Source organism: Phaseolus vulgaris, chromosome 9 (assembly GCF_000499845.2).
Source record: "Phaseolus vulgaris cultivar G19833 chromosome 9, P. vulgaris v2.0, whole genome shotgun sequence".
NCBI lineage: Eukaryota > Viridiplantae > Streptophyta > Magnoliopsida > Fabales > Fabaceae > Phaseolus > Phaseolus vulgaris.
The window spans coordinates 16,677,289-16,693,812 of record NC_023751.2 but is presented as its reverse complement, the minus strand read 5'-3'; the positions used below and the strand labels follow the sequence as shown (position 1 = coordinate 16,693,812).

Genomic DNA, 16,524 nt, shown 5'->3' with positions numbered 1-16,524 from the left:
AAATTAACATTTACATTAACTTTATTTATTAAAGTAACATTAGTTTAACCGGTTATACTACTACAAATATTTTTATTTATTAAAAAATTAAAAAATAAAAGTTAGTTAAAGCTATTTGAAAACTAATTTATTGTTTTCTGAAAAATATTTATTTCAGTATAAAGCTGACCTAATTTAAAGGGCTACAAATTAATATATTCAATATTTTAAGACTAAATTATATACGCGCTAAATTTCATAATCAAATCAATATCAATTATTTGACTTTCTCTTTTTTTTTTTTTCATTCTTAGGTCTGTCTCCTTCAGCGGTTCCTCTATTTTCGGGTTCAAACTTTAATCATCCTCCCATCGTGTAAGGCCTTAGCTATGCAACTTAATTCTCCCCTGCCCAGTGGTTCCCGAAAATCACACAATCCAAAGTAGAAAAGAAGTTATACATGTGTTTATTTCCTATGCTTAACCATTTAGACAGTGAATTTTCCTTATTTAATTATGCTTAGTGAATTTACATTGTTCTGTTGTGATTTCCATAAGAGCAATGTTCTTCAGAAACAAAGGTCGATCCCATTTGCAAAACAAAGGTCATTAGTTTTACAAAATGAGGGTACATTTACGACTACTTTTTCCTCCTCTTGCTAGTTACTACCACCAAATAAAAGTTTAGATGAACGAAATAAATCTTACTAAAGTGACAACATAGGAACTTCATAAATATGCACCAAAAGAGATGGGAATGGGTACAAACGTGGGATATAAAATGTCAATATCTAAATTTATGTTGAGGGAAGGAACTCAAATCTTAGTCACAAACTATATCTATCCCCTTGGTTTTGCCACTTGTATGAATTGTAACCACACTATTATAGTAAGTCTATACGAGGCTAATTTGAGACTTCCCAGTACACTTTTATGACACAAACTGATACTTTAAGGAGCTACCGCTACGCTTCCCCATAGATTTTACGACACAAACATGATAAACGAAGAACATATTTTTTGCTCACATTAATACTAATTACAACAGGTTCATTAAATAGATGCACAACGGCCTTCAGTGTCTGTTTTATGTATCACTCGGCTTTCGGAATGACATCCAATCAACCCCTCCCCGAGTCAGCCAATCTCAGTATCCAAGTCAAAAGTCTGCTTCTAGGCAGAGAATGAAAATCATTTTCTATCCTCAGATTCCATGTAAAGATTTCACCTGCTGAACTACTTAAGACAGCGAAAATAAGGTGTATCAAATACAAGCATTTGAATAAAGTCATAGCATTATAATGAAACTCAGGAGATTCTGAAAAGCTACCAGATTATGGAATAAGGAAGGGTTTCAATGTTTTGAATGTTCTTTCATTTTAGTTCCCTTCAAATTCTTCTGCTGCTTGTATCCATATGGAATGGGAAAGCGAAGCCTGTTTCTGGGAATACTCTTTTCAAATTTCAGATCTTCTCCTCTGATCATATAGATATTCCCTGTTTCTGGTATAGTTAGATCAGCTGGATTCCTGTTGACCATGCATGTGTTTCCAGGGATGATTTTACATGGCACTGGGGTTTCATGATTACCATTAACTTCCGGTTTGCGCTGCAGTGATGTTTCTGTTTCATTATGAGGCCAGCTAATTTGCTTGCCAATTTTATTCTGCAGGGTAGACATGGAGTTCTTCATCTTTTCTTTCTTTCCAGACTTAGTTGGATTTTGACCATTGAAACCAGTAGCTCTTACTAATTTCTTCTCATGCGGGGTCGATGAAGATGCACCAAAGGTTGGAGGGCCAACAAAACAACCGTGCTTATCTGATAAGAAACTTCTGCTGCAATAATCAGAAGATGACCTTTTCATGGTACCAGGGGGCTTAGATGTACCAATCTCCAACTTAGTATTGCAGTCGCCAGGATAAGAGGGCCTTTTAAGCATTTGAGTACTGACACCAACATCAAAGGCTGTATGGGACTGCATGCCAGCATCCATAAGGCTGAGTAAATGCATGGCTGGTATTGTATCATTAGAATACAAATCAAGAGATCCCCTCAAATTTTGATGAGGCTCCATTCCACTATGTTTGCAAGGAAATGGATATTCTCCATTCATCCTGCTGAAGGTTTCAGAACCTATATTCCTACTAAGCTTTTCTAGTCCAGCAGCATTCAGATTCATGTAGTTAAGATCAGTATCCCTCTTCGTGTTTTGCTTATGAAATGCACCAGATTGGAGAGAAGTTAAGTTCATGTTACAACTAGGATGCTGAGAAGAAACAACCCTTTTGGGTAAATCATATCCTGGGGAAACATGATTTGGAGTCAAGGATGCCCAGATGCGAGAAGCTTCATCATCCTGATGTAAGATATTATTGTGTAAGCTACATCCTCCAGGGGCTTGAAAAGTCGCATTAGGGGATCCACGCTCTTCAAAATTCCCATTCAACCTGCAATTTTGAGCACTACCAAGCTGAGTAGAACCAATAGCTGAAAACTGTAGTCCACCCGATGGCTTCTTTTGGGACTGGGAAACTTCAAGTCCAAAGGAGGATTGAGGTGGGCAGAGATTATTCATTCCCAAATTGTTTCCATCAAATGGAGTAAAGTAAGGACCAGGCTTTCTTTTGCTAGGCTTCACATTCTCTCCTCTTGCGATCATGCTGTTTTTCTTATGTTTTCCCTGAGGTTTCTCCTTTTGGCCCTCTTTCAACAAGCTCATCTCCCCTTTTCTTTGTACAGTAGACCCACCTGCAAGCTGTCCTTTCCTTCCAAGAGAGGGTTTTTCTAATATGGAGCTTCTATTTTCTACATCAGGAAGACACCTCTCATACTGATTCTTCGCCATGAGTTCCACAATATCCATGGGTATACCATCTGGCGTTTCCTGCTCAGACACCTCCCGGGTTTGTTCACTGTATCTTTTCATAAAACCTAGTTGGTACACAGCTTCAATAGTTTTTTGTGCGCTTCTTGCACTGTTAGTTTCCTGCAAAAATAAATTATATTCTCAGAAAGTTTAAACTTAATGATGCCAAAATGGTTTGCAGTTGAAAAAAAAAATATTGCAAGGGGATTTCTGGCCACTTACTTCGCAATGAACTGCTTTTCCAGAAAGAGCATTGGTCGGGTTCTTGGAAGGAATGCTTTGCCCTCCAAAGACATCAGTATCACTGTCTTTCCACTTAAGCTGTGGTACTTTGGAAGTTCCATCTTGAAAAGGCATTGAGAAAGGTAGACGACTTTCAATCTGATGAATACATTTTTTGTTGTAAACATTTGCATCCACCAAATAATTGTTTAGAGAAAGATGAAGTCCCTCTTTCAGTCCTTTTCTATTTAGCACCTCTTGGGCAGAAGGAATTGGAACTGTTAAAGGCATAGTAGACCTGACTTTTTCCCCTGAATATGCACAGGAATCTTGTACAAGCATGTTATTTTTCTGCCAGGAAAAAGAATCCAGCTCCGGGTCAGTTTGCAGCATTTTCCCCTTTGCTTTGGACAAATTGAATTCATTTTCTATTCTCAGGGAGTGAGTAGGAAACTTATCCGTCGTTTTGCCTGTGAATGCAAGAGGAACTAATCTAGAAGAATTAGTTTTAGATGCGTATGCATTTTCGGTGGTATCCATGGTTTCTACATTTTCTCTGTGCTGTCCTACTGGTTGCTCAGAAATCAAGCGATTATCTACACCTTGAATCCTTTTGTTTTTCTTCTTGCTGATTATACGGCTTCTTTCACTTTCAGTCTTATTCCAGTGGCCCTTTGTGACATCTTGTAAACCTAATCCCTTGGGTACATATTTGAAATTGGATCTAGCATCCAAAAGAGTAGCAGTTGTTTTTATAACTCCCTGTGAGTTCTGAACTTCATTTTCAATCCTCTGAAAACCCATGCTTGTAGGTCTCCGTACCTCATCCAGAGGAAACTTCCTTTTTCTACTCGGACCTGTGCTTGTCAAAGTCAAACCTTCTTGAATATCCACCTTTCCAAGCAAAATTGATTGTGCCTGTGAAGCTGCAGAGGCATGGGAAGTACCGAGGGATACAGATTCTTTTATCAAGTTTTGCTCAGTCTTCAAGTCACCATTGTCACTTAATAAGTCAGACATCAAGCGTACCTTCCGAGGCCTCCTACGAGACAAACCAGTGGACTTTTCCGAATGATGATCCTGAAAATCATTTTCAATTGTATTGTCTATACTTCCTGCAGGTGCAGTATCATTACAAGCAACTAATTCAATAGGAGGTCCAGTTGGGTGATCGTTTGTATTGTTCACCTCCTCCATTATTGTTGCTCCTTTCCTAAAAACTGTGCAAGCTTTTATTAAATCATTCTGGGATTGATTGGCTGCAGGTATTCCTCCATTACACATCTCAGAAGAGCTCTTCTCCATGCATTTCAGATTGCTAGAAAGCCCAGGAAAAGAAACTTCATTACCTTCACAGGCTGTATCAGGGAAAAACAACTTTTATGTAAATTACAGTCATCAAGAACATACTAAAATAATATACAGAAATCTGTCACCTATGTAATACAAAAGAATAAAAGCAGTGCAGCTTGACTTGATTGCATTATCTCCCTTTCTGTTGAACCTACCTTTCTTAGTAGTGTGCACTTCTGGTGGTGTGAGGTCTGGATATTTTTTTGGTGATGGAACACTTGTCACTTGGTGGTTGAGATTATCCTCCAAGCCACTGTCAAGGTCTGGGGGACACACAGAAAATCAAAAGGCATACTGAAAAATGATAAAGAAGATATATAGAACTGATATTTAAATTACCAATTATTCTGCTAGGTACAACTCCAGCTTTCTTGCCTTTCTCATTACTATTTGGCAAGTAATCATTGATGCAGTTCAGGGCAGTATTAAGATCAATTTCTCTTCTCTCAACAGCATCAAGCATTGGATCTTGCTGAATACCAGACTTGAGAGCTTCATTATTGCAATTGCTACCAGATCTGCATTCAGTACTGCAACAATCCAAGTCTGTCTGGTCGTCTTTCTGGATGTCTTTGGCAGCAATTTCTAGTGCAGAGTTTTGGCAACACCTACATCTATATTTTGGTGCATCTAATGGCAAAAAAGACGGTTGTTTGTCACACTCATGTACTGGAAATGGCCAACATATTTTCCAGTCTTTTTTGCGAATTTCAGACACATATCCACTGCACTAACAATAAAGTAAGTGTTAAGGATCCTGAAAGGGAACCAAGAGAAAGATTACTTATTCTAGATTTAAGAGATAATTTAATTTCAGTTTTCTTCTTTGGTTGATGAAAGAGTTCAATATAATACAAAACTTAGATGCACTTCCTTTGTGTTTGTTCATGTTGCTGTCAAATCAGAATTGGAGTTTATATTAATAATTTGCACAAAAAAGATTTGCATTTAAGATTAACATAGATTACTGAGATAAAATTCCAATTTTGATTAAGGAACAATACCAAAAGCACCTACGGAATTGCATATATGTTTTGAACTTCGATACATCCTTAAATCCACTAGAAAACTAACACTTACCGACATAATTCTGTAAAATCTAAAAGTCTATAGTTGGGCATTCACCACCTATTTGATTCTTAATGAGACATGATTGCAATGCATTAATCGATGGGCTTTGAACTTTAAACTGCTAATAATTACAATCAACTTTAAACTGCTATTAGCTGCAATAAAATTTACAGTGCTACTAGTTGCAATCATCTATATATGACACTGTAGTTGTACTATGGTGAACAACAAATACATTAGGAATTTAGGATCTCGTCTAATAAGAAGAAGATGTAGTAAACTGTAGATATCAATTACAAGATACTATGGACTAAGTGGATGACAGAAATAAGCTGTATAACACAAATTTGCTTCCCTCTCCTTCATCTCCTGACAAAATTAGTAGGACAATAAGAATATGTAGCATCAAGGCCTACATACCGTATGGAGAAATGTTCACATTTGCCTGCATCCCTCTTGCGAGTAGACTCGGCAAGATCTATGGAGATTGAGTCAATATGAATATACGACCCCATAAACTCAGTGACAGTATTTAAAACCACCTTGCAAATGAGTTTCCACAGCTATGCATGCACATCCTCACAGTACAAGCAAAGCAGCTAGAATCACAGATTAATTAGAGTTTCCTGCCAACACAGTTACACAATTTAAATTTATTAAACTTGAAATGGAAACAAAGGATAAAAACAATTAAGTCAAGAGACGTCGTCAATCAAACGAGAGTAACACTAGAAATGTAAGGAAAAACTAAAAACACTTCTTAACCAAGCTTTGTATAAAATTAGGGTTTATGCAAATCAGCTAACAAATGAAAAGGAAAACGAAGTCAAGCAAGGGCAAAGTCCACGAAAAAGTTGTATACAACCAACCACAACCTCATACACAACGATTAATCACATAAAATAACAACCTCCAAAATTATGAAAGTTCCTAAACCCTAGTTTTCCACTCGATAAAACAACCACAAAGATGCTCAAAGTCAACAATTGAACATTTGAAACGCAACAGCACAGAAAATAAGCCATACCGCCCATACAATCACTTCACAGACTTAAGCATTCATACACCAAACAATACCAAGCATCTCGCTAGGGCTTTTCAAAATCGAAGGCAAAACTGGTAATCTCGCAGCGAAAATACTCAGTGTACGAATTAACGCGGTGTTAGAAAAAAAACGCACATCATTAACACATGCAAGGAGCTGAAACCAAACGACGAACCGAAGCGCAACAATCCACAAAAGCCTAAATCCTAGGGTTCACCGACCAACACAAATCACCTCTTGTCGAGATATAAACGAAAATTAACGCGGCAAGAATTAACGAGCAACAAAAACGAGAGTGAAATTTTTTTTTTAAAAAAAAGCGTGAAATGGCAGCAATAAAGCGAGACGCAGAAAAAAAAAAGAAACGCAAAGCAAAGCAAAAGCTGAAGTGGACACACCATAAACAGTACAGTGACCTTAATATCTAAAACAAATCAAAACACGCTCATGAGCATCCAAGAACCGGTCCCCGATCAACACGGAATCAATTACCGAGTTGAAAACCGGGGACGAAAAGGAATAATCTAGAGACGAAGGCCCACCCGAACTCACCTGCGGACCACCACACACGATCCCCCCACTTCCTCGCCGATTCGAAACGGCTCCGCGATGAAACCGCACCGCAGGACAGCGCATTCAACGGCTGAGCTACCTGGCGCAGCTCTGAGCTCCGATTCCCTACCGTGCGAGCATAATTTGACTGAGAAGGACTCAGAAACCCTAAAGAGAGAGGGCTTTCGATTCTTTCGGATGAGAGAGAGTATGCGCGAGTAAGAGAGAGAGTGAGTGAGTGAGAGAGAGAATTTTTATCTTCTTGTCCTTGGAAGAAGGTGTGTTTGTTTTGTATATTAAAAAAAAAACCCGTAGCGAGTCATGTTTATGTAGGATCCATATGCATAGAAATTGTAGATGTAGAGAGAGTGTGTTAGGAGAGAGAAAGCTCCCGCCAATAAAAAACGAACACGTGGCGCGATGTGCGGCTCTTATCGCTAACCATTTATAATGGGCTTTGTGGACGGCGAGGAAACCCTAGGCTGAAGGTGAAAAAAAAGGCGGGTACAGTACTCGCGCGTGTGCTTCACGCTCTCCCTTTTTCAGCGTTTTCATTTATTAATTTGTGCCTGTCGTGTCATCCAAGGTTAAAAGTGCTGCTCATGCCCTTTGCACATTAAACGCTTCTCATTGGTGCGTGCCCTGCACCGTGCCTGTGAGAGGGTGGAATTGGACACGGACTGGGACAATATTTGAAACCCTAAGTTTTTGTTTTTTATTTGCTTTTTTTATTTATTAAATACGGAGCGTTTAAGTTTTAACCCTAAATATTTTGCAGCAGACACATCTCCACCTTGTCCCAAACCAGTAATGGTGTTGGTAGATGTAACGTTAGAGTTTGGCTTTTTGATTAAAAGATGACACTCTCAACTTACGTATTCGAATATGAAGAAGAAATTCGAAATTTCGGCATTTACTATATACAATTTATAATGGGTACACGGTGTTGTCCATAAATCATAAATACATAGTGACACGTTTCAAACTCATTTATAAAATTAACTATGACGTGAGTTTTTTTGTAATAAAACAATATGATCTTTACATAGATAATAAATAATTACAAAAACAGAAGCTAATTTTTGCATCCATTTAGTCAGATTTAGTGGAAAAATTACTCTTCCACAATTAATTACGGTTTAAGTTCACTTTAAAAATAATGCCTAAAAGGGGTTCAAATCAAGGAAACTTATTTAATGATGCGCAATAATTAACATGAATTTTGATCTAGACTATACATTTTATTTTGACAACAGTGTATGAATTATTTATGGAAAAGTTGTGAGAAACATGGTGATAAAAAATGGTAGGTTGAAGGTGAATATTTTGGGTTTATGGAAGTAGAATGATTTAATGAGTTAAGATGGTGGTGAGTAAATGAGAGACTTAAAGAGATTGCAGTAGTTTTGGTTTTAGTTTAGTTTTGATTGTTGAAATGACATGTAGAAGAGATAAAAATGATACAAGCTATGAATCTGGAAATAAAAGTAACGTTTCCGAATTTCGGGCAATTCCATCTATATACGTCTCACTTTTGTTCCGAGGTTTCATTAATGTAGGGTGAATAGAGAGAACAAGATTTCCTACAGAAAACACCTAGATCATAGTCTAGATTACCATTATTAAGTAAGGTCCCGTTTTATGCAATAGAGAAAAGCCATTTGCCACATGTATATATACGTGGACTTTACTTCACCCCAAACTTTTCTTCCAACACTCTTTTCCTACCAGATAAAGGAATAAACCCATGTTAATTTATAGCAAAAATAAAGCTTATTAATTATCATGCATAAATTATAATGAAGATTTATGTCAAAGAAATATTACATTTTCAATATTTCATATATATATATATATATGGTAGGGATAGGGTGAGGTTCTAATATTGGGGGAGAGGGCCCTATGTGGCACCATGCATGTATATATATACCAATAAATAAATAATGTTATAGGGAAGTGTCTGCATGACCCATGTGATCATATGAAATGAAACCAATAAAATTAAAGAAAGCTGTACAAAAACACACTTGTCCAAAACCCTCTACCCACCTCACGTACCATCATCTTATTTTTACCCAAATAAAACGATCCATCCATATAACCCAAAAGTTCCATTTATTTTTTTCCTTCGTAATAAAAATCTATATTTATTCATAAAAAATGTGGAATCTAGTGCTTTTCCACGACCAACTTTAATGTGTACAACTTTGCATCTCATGATTCTCGTTTAAACATCTCAATCTCTCTCTCCCTCACACACATATCCAAATTAATTAGTACAAGCTAGTTTAATCATATCAATCTAACAATTTTGACCTACAAAAAGAAAGTCATCGTTCTTCACGGAATATAAATATTGTTCTTAGAACTGTGACATTGATTATCAGTACTATGTAAGTACTGACACAAGCATCTATATATATAACTCAGATTCACGTATTCTTGGCTATCTAGAAACTTACTGTTACCTCATCCTGCTATTATACCTCATAAGAAATTTCACACACTTCTAACTCATTCACTTACTTGCATGCTAACTAATTTATTATACAATTTTAAAAACAAATTCTTTAATCAACAGTTATATATATACACACATCACTTATCGAACAATAATTTGCTGTTATAGTTAGCCTTGGACAGGTTTCTGATGGAACATTTGTTGAGTTTGAAGTATGAACTATGCAGGACTCTCCCATAAATTGTTATTAATATGTACATTTATATAACAGATGGCTCCATTGTATCATTTGGCTGTGCATGTATGAGGATTACATAAAACATAAATGCAAAACAAATGAAGCTTTTACTCAGGAAATACTCATTAGATGATATCATTTAATCTCCATAAAAAATTATGTGTCTTTCATTTGTTATTCTGCAGTACTTGTATGTGTTTGACAGTCTGTGTGCTAAACTTTACCACCTATATATACCTACATAATAAACTTTACACACACACATATATATATATACACACACTAGTTTTTACTAACCCTACTTGTGATAATATTTCACTTCATTTGATGAGTTAACTATCTCTTATGAGATTGTAGCAGTTGTGTGTGATCTAATGGTTATTGGATTGGGTGAGATATGCAAGCCTAAGATAATTGAATATTTCATCTTTCTGCTTTATCTAATTTTGTCCAATGTTAAATTTTTATTCCTAAACTACTATACTGTTCATAAAATTTATTCTAAAGAATAATACTAATTAATGTACACTATAAAATTGTTATGACATCTTCATATAATTTATATGTACATACAGAAAGTCTCTGCCTGGGACTAGCTAGCAAAATAGAAGTTAATTAATCTAAAGGTTCACAATTAGTTAACCCTCATCATTAATCAATTGATCCTAAGAAACTAAAGCAATTTTATTTTCATTTTGAGGTTAAAACAGTGATCTAAAGATGAATAAAAAATTTAGAATAAAGGAAAGATAATTAGAAAGGTAAAACTGCTGGTAAAATATATTATATATGTAGAAATGTTGAATAGGCTTTTTTTTCTAAATTTCATTATCTGTCACGTCATTTTCATGTCTCTAATAATTCAGAAGGCTCTTATCTATGAATTGCCAGTTTGTACCAGAGCAGCTGAAGGGTACCTGCTGCTCCTTGACAACATAGACTCCTAATACGACACACTTGGTTTTTATTGTGAGATACCCCTATTGGCAGTGTTTGTAAGTAGGTGGCTAAACTTTTCTCAGCAGTTAAGATCCTTCTGGTTAGCATTAACTGGATTGATTATTTAGTTAATTAATCAGAAGGGGTAGTTAATTTTGAGAAGAATTTGTGTAGGTGGGATTTGTGTGAATGAAAATGAAAGAGTGAGAGGGGTAAAAAAGAGAATGCATGTATGGGTAGCATGGATTAGGCATTAGCCATTAGCAAGAAAAAAAAAATGGTGATGAGTGATGAGTGATGAGAGGCAAAACTGGGATGAGTATGTTGTGTTGTGTTGAGGTGCAAGATGGGTGTGGGTGGGAAAGGGTTGATGGAAAGGACAGCACTAGTTGTGTTGTGTGTGTATTATATATATTTGTAAAAGTTACCTCTCGCCAATGCCGACTCAATGCGCAATTCAAGGCTTTTCCAACCCTTCTTGTCCTAAACCACTTAAATTTTCATCCTTACTTAGTATCATAAGTTGTTAGTAAGGTTTTTATATATATATATTATATTTTAATATTTAAATTGAAAATACAATCCTGCTTTTTTTATCATATTATTAGTGTCAAAAAATCAGATTTAGGTAATGTATGATTTTTTTTATCAGAAAAAAATAAAATAAAAAAATAAAAAATAAATAAAAAATAAAAAATAATATATATATATAAAAAAAAACTACTTCAGATATTTTAACCTATATACATGGAACTAAACACTTGTACACCCACTACATTTTTTGAAATATTAAACTCTCTCTAGCGTATAGAACATAACAGAGTACTCGTATATAAAAAAAGACATATATGAAAAAATATAAAAAAAAGTTAAATAAAAAAAAGAAAATACATATTGTACTTCTTGTTTATTAACTACTAGTTCATTCACTGTTGATAAAAAAAATAATTCATTCATAAAACAATTAACTATCTTCACTTAAAATAAATGAATTATTTTCTTAAATATATTTATGTATCAATTCACATAAGAACATATTGTATTGTATTTTTATAAATTAAGTATATTTTTTTATCAACTATCATTAAATTAAATCTTTTTGAGAGAAATTTCCATCAATGTAATAAAAAAGAAAATATGTGCTTCCAAATCACACTCAAGATAAATCTACAGCATAGGACTCAAAAGAGAACATATAAACATGCATTCTATGTAGATTTGTCTTCTAAAAAAACCTAACGAATACAAAAACTACAAACCACCGTGTCCAACAAAAAGAGTACAATAACAAAGAGGAATGGTAAGTATATATGAAAAAGCATATAATATAATTATTTTGTAAATAATATTAGTATTATATATATATATTAATGACATATGATATTATGATATGCACGATGTGGCACGTTTTAACTTAAATTTGAAACACTTCAAAATTTAAAATTATAAAAACGGTATTTTACTAATTAATTTCACAATGCATAAGATGACTAAATGTATGAAGTGTTGAAGGAACGAGTGTGATAAATTTATTTATAGCATATAACATTAATAGATGCAATTAATGATTGATGAAAAGATTGTATACTAATGAATGAATATCTAGTAGTAATATGTCAAAAGGAACATTACTTTAGGGTGATTTTGGTTTGAAAGCAACTATTCTATATATGTATGTCTTCACACTACACTACACTGTTCATTATACACAGTTGGCTGGCTAACTATTTAGGCATTGAAATATAAATTTCCTATACTTTTTTTACCAGCAAATTTATCTTTACATAAATCTCATTTTCATCTTCCTAATTCTTTCATTTTTTTTTCACAAATTTAATATAATATTTTAGTTATCTAATAATATATATATAGATATTGACATTTATAGTTATACTTAACAAAATATTGAGACATTTTATTGTATTTACATTTTTTTTAATCAGCGATTGTATTTACATGTTAACACACAATGATATTTAACTACAAATATGTATTTTAAAGAAAAATAACAAAATGATACCCTCCATTTTAAAAACATGCATGTTTAAGCTTTTAACAAGACTTGGTTGTTTTAATTTTTTTAATATATAATTATAATTTTTTTATTTCTAAAGTTGAAAATAATATAATTACACTTTTGTTAATTTTCAAGTTTCTTTTTAATTATATATATATATATATGTGTGGGCGCGCATTTATGATGAGCAACTCCCATATTTTTATTAAAAACTTTTTATATTTGTTTCTATAAAAAAAACTTTTAAAACATACCATAAATAAAGAATGGAGTAGATAGGAAAAGAAAAATTTCCAAAAATATAGAAAATTTCTAAAATATTAAATAAGGATAATTTAGTTTACAATGTACACTTAAATGTTTTTAAATTTTGCTATAAAACCTTAAACCAAAATCTGAAGACGAGTAATTGGAATAAAATAAAAATACTATAATTAAGTCTAAAGTTTCAAGAATAATTTTATTTGAGTAAGTTATTATTATTAGAAAGAGTAATGATAACACTACTGCACCATATATATGTACGGAATAATCGATGATTTATGCACCCACATATAATTGTTGACTATAAGGATTTAATATTATCACTGGTACATATGTTTGTTTCTCAAAAAGACACTTATACATAGACAAAATATGTTATTATTATAATATTTTTTTAAATCTTAGATACACAATATTTTTTTTTACACTACAAAAATAAGAATTTAATCAAACAAGTTTTTCTGTCAACAAAAATATTTGGTCATTTTTTATTCAAAAATTAATTATATTTTTTATCTATAAACTTTAACTTTGAAATGCATATTTTTAAAAGATTTTAGTAATTTGTTTTATGTTGCATAATATTATAGACTTTGTAGCTACAGTTAAATAAATGAAACATTCCTTCATGAATTTTTTTTGTGTTTAAGAACTGAGACAGTTTATTAAAATTGGTCTAATATTTGATAACACATTTTAGGCTAAAAGACACTGTTCTCCTAAGTGCCATAAGCACACCTGCACATTAATTTAAAATAATAGTTGCAGTGTCACTGTGAGATATTTCGTGTTTGTGTTTGAATTTACATGCAGCAAACTTATACATATGTAATGTAATATACTATGTTATAGATAATGATAATTAACTGCAAAAATATTTTTCAATATATTTATTTAGCTCTAAAACAATAACACAATTTTGCAATTATGATTTAAAAATAAAATAATTCAATAAATGTGAATTTGAATATGTGTATAGAGTTTTGAGACATGTAATATATTCATTAATAACACTTTTATAGTTGTCTGAAACTAAATTAACTATGTGAATAGGGACATGTAGACAAGTTCCCCATCCCAATAATATATGTGGTAAATTCGAGTTCGATATGCTCCATATAAGTCTAACACAAAGTACTCAGCCACATTTTTTTACCCACAACTGTTATAAAGGACCATGAAAGCGATTGATAAATAACTTAGCACTTTGATGACCAACAAGTATCATTGATAGTGACATAGCATCCAACTTAATATCAGTATATGTTTGGAAACATCATATCTCACTATGCACAAAATACATTTTACTTTTTAATAAATTTTTCATTTCATTGCTTATACACTCATAACACAAAATTTTAACATTTCTTAACCTAACATGTGAGCTCTTTTATTCTATGTATTTTTTGTGACTATTTCCTATTATTATACTTATATGTATATCTAATTTATTGAACTCTCTCTAAAATTGTTAATAAACATATTTTTAATATTAAATACACTTATTATTATGTTTATTTTAACATATATAACTCTACAAATTTTAGAAGATACAATTGACCTAATTTCTTGGGTATATGTAATAACTTTCTATGTAGATCAATAATGTAAAGATTTTCATAATAATAAAAATAAAGTAATTCATCGGTTTAAACTCAAATTACATGCAATCTAAATCAAAAGATAATTAAACCTTTAGTTTTATAATTCTTACTGCTAATCTGTCAATATTAATTACTATGAGTAATTATTAATATTTTTCATTTTTTTACATATCCGTTTGATATTATACAAACAATGAGTGAGGAAAACAACGAGTACATAATAAATAAGACTTCTCAAACCAAAATCATCAAAACCTTTTGGTAGATAAACCGAACTTCAAATTCACAAAATTAATCTGAAATTGTATGTTTGTTTTTATGTATTGAAAAATATTTTCAAGATCCCCAAAGATTAAGTATGGTAAAAAAATATCAGTATTAATTTATAAGACTCTGTTTCAAAGAAATTTCACATTTATCTACAAAAGAATATTTAATGTACAACGCTATTTTATTATAAATTTGATTTTTTTTCAGGAAAATAAATTTGAAAATATAATGTTTTATTAATTTTATATTTAATACTTTATATAAGTTATAATTATTTAAATCTTGTATTTTTCGGCTACTATTGGGTTTACCCGATCGTATGAGTTGGATCTTATGATTCGATGGGTGGATTGGATGTGACTGCTAATTTGAGTTATCCTATTTTTATTTAAATCTGTTTATTTTATTGAGGAGAATGCTTGTTAACATTCTAAAATAACGAAGATTGCAGTTAAGAAGGTTGTTACAATTTTTTGAAGAATGATCTACGACTGTTACATAGGGTCATGAGTCTTCAAACAAAAGGTAGATATTATTATATGCAATACATATTATCATTACAATAAAATCATTAAATATAAATTAATTTTAGATACCAATATAATTAATTACTATTTGATTAAATTACAAATTGTTTTAAAAAAATTAAGGGCAAAACGTAAGATTATCAAAAATTATTTTCAGCCTCCCTCACAGCATCGCTAGGGTTTTTGTTTCTATCTCTCTGCGAAGCCTGGTTCCTCCAACGCCAAGCCAGCAGTCGCCGCCGCGGTGCAGCAGCAGTCGCAGGTAAATGCGACAACGAAGCAAGTACTGTGAGAAAGACGACGACGAACCCCAATAGCAGCAGGTCCAGGTTACATAAATTAACGAAACCGAAACCCTATTGAAGATTTGGGGGTTTTAGGGTTTCCTACTAAAGGTTTTAAAATGGCGGAGGGCTCTGCGGGTTTCCTCATTCCATGGACTTGTTTGATGGATCGAAAAGTCTGTCCTGATAATAAAGTATATTCTATGACCGGTCAAAGGAAGACTTTTGCTCAGGCTTTGGGAAATACATGTGACATTCCTTTGTCCCAACTACCTACCCCTTGTATTAAGGGTGACATGATTGCTGTCCAGATTGATGAGGCAGATTACTTGGCTGGTCTTGAGGATTGCAAAACCCATCTCCATGGTCGGGTTATTCTATCTAAGGGGGATAAACCTCTCACACACCTGGATTTAACTAAAAAGTTGCAGCCGGTGTGGAAAGCTCTTGGACCATGGAAAGCAATTCCTCTTGGAAAGGGTTTCTATGAGTTTGAGTTCGCTTCTATAGAAGACATGCGATGGGCCCTCGGGATGGGTTCCCTGAAGTTATCTCCTGGTTTATTGAGACTGTTTGCCTGGACAAAAGACTTTGTCCCATCTACCATGAGGAGTACCAAAGCTCAGACCTAGGTTAGAATTTACCATTTGCCTTTGGAGTATTGGAAACCAAGGACAATATTTTCCATCGTCAGAGGCCTTGGTACTCCTTTGTCTTTGGATGAGCATACTATGAGAAAGAATAGGGCTATGTTTGCTAGAGTGCTGGTGGATATTGATCTGTTGTCCCCCCTTCCTGATCAGCTCTTGGTTGAACGTCCAGACTTTGCT

The 16,524-nt window shown here is 33.3% G+C and overlaps 1 protein-coding gene across 6 annotated transcripts; it reads right to left on the bottom strand.

Annotated features, from left to right (window-relative positions):
• Positions 1 to 753: 753 nt before the first annotated feature.
• On the bottom strand, positions 754 to 7,421 carry LOC137820638 (protein EMBRYONIC FLOWER 1). Of its 6 annotated transcripts, none has more exons than XM_068624814.1 (7): positions 7,091 to 7,421; positions 5,914 to 6,119; positions 4,762 to 5,147; positions 4,578 to 4,685; positions 3,070 to 4,427; positions 1,309 to 2,967; positions 754 to 1,217 (listed from the first exon to the last, which is right to left on the bottom strand). In XM_068624814.1, exons 2-6 carry the CDS (start codon positions 6,006 to 6,008, stop codon positions 1,333 to 1,335), a joined length of 3,582 nt encoding a protein of 1,193 aa, XP_068480915.1. In that variant the 5' UTR covers positions 6,009 to 6,119; positions 7,091 to 7,421; the 3' UTR covers positions 754 to 1,217; positions 1,309 to 1,332. The 6 variants fall into 6 exon arrangements, with proteins under 6 accessions (XP_068480915.1, XP_068480914.1, XP_068480917.1 ...); XM_068624813.1 differs by having other exon boundaries at positions 754 to 1,214; XM_068624816.1 differs by having other exon boundaries at positions 7,081 to 7,388.
• Between the last annotated feature and the right edge of the window lie 9,103 nt (positions 7,422 to 16,524).

What these genes read in the sequence shown, in the direction of transcription:
- LOC137820638 (XM_068624814.1), bottom strand. Translation starts at nt 6,008, where the DNA reads ATGGGGTCGTATATTCATATTGACTCAATCTCCATAGATCTTGCCGAG. An exon ending in TGTGAACATTTCTCCATACG is followed by an intron (nt 5,148 to 5,913) that starts GTATGTAGGCCT and finishes TTGTTAGTGCAG; the next exon opens with TGGATATGTGTCTGAAATTC. An exon ending in AGTGCACACTACTAAGAAAG is followed by an intron (nt 4,428 to 4,577) that starts GTAGGTTCAACA and finishes TCCCTGATACAG; the next exon opens with CCTGTGAAGGTAATGAAGTT.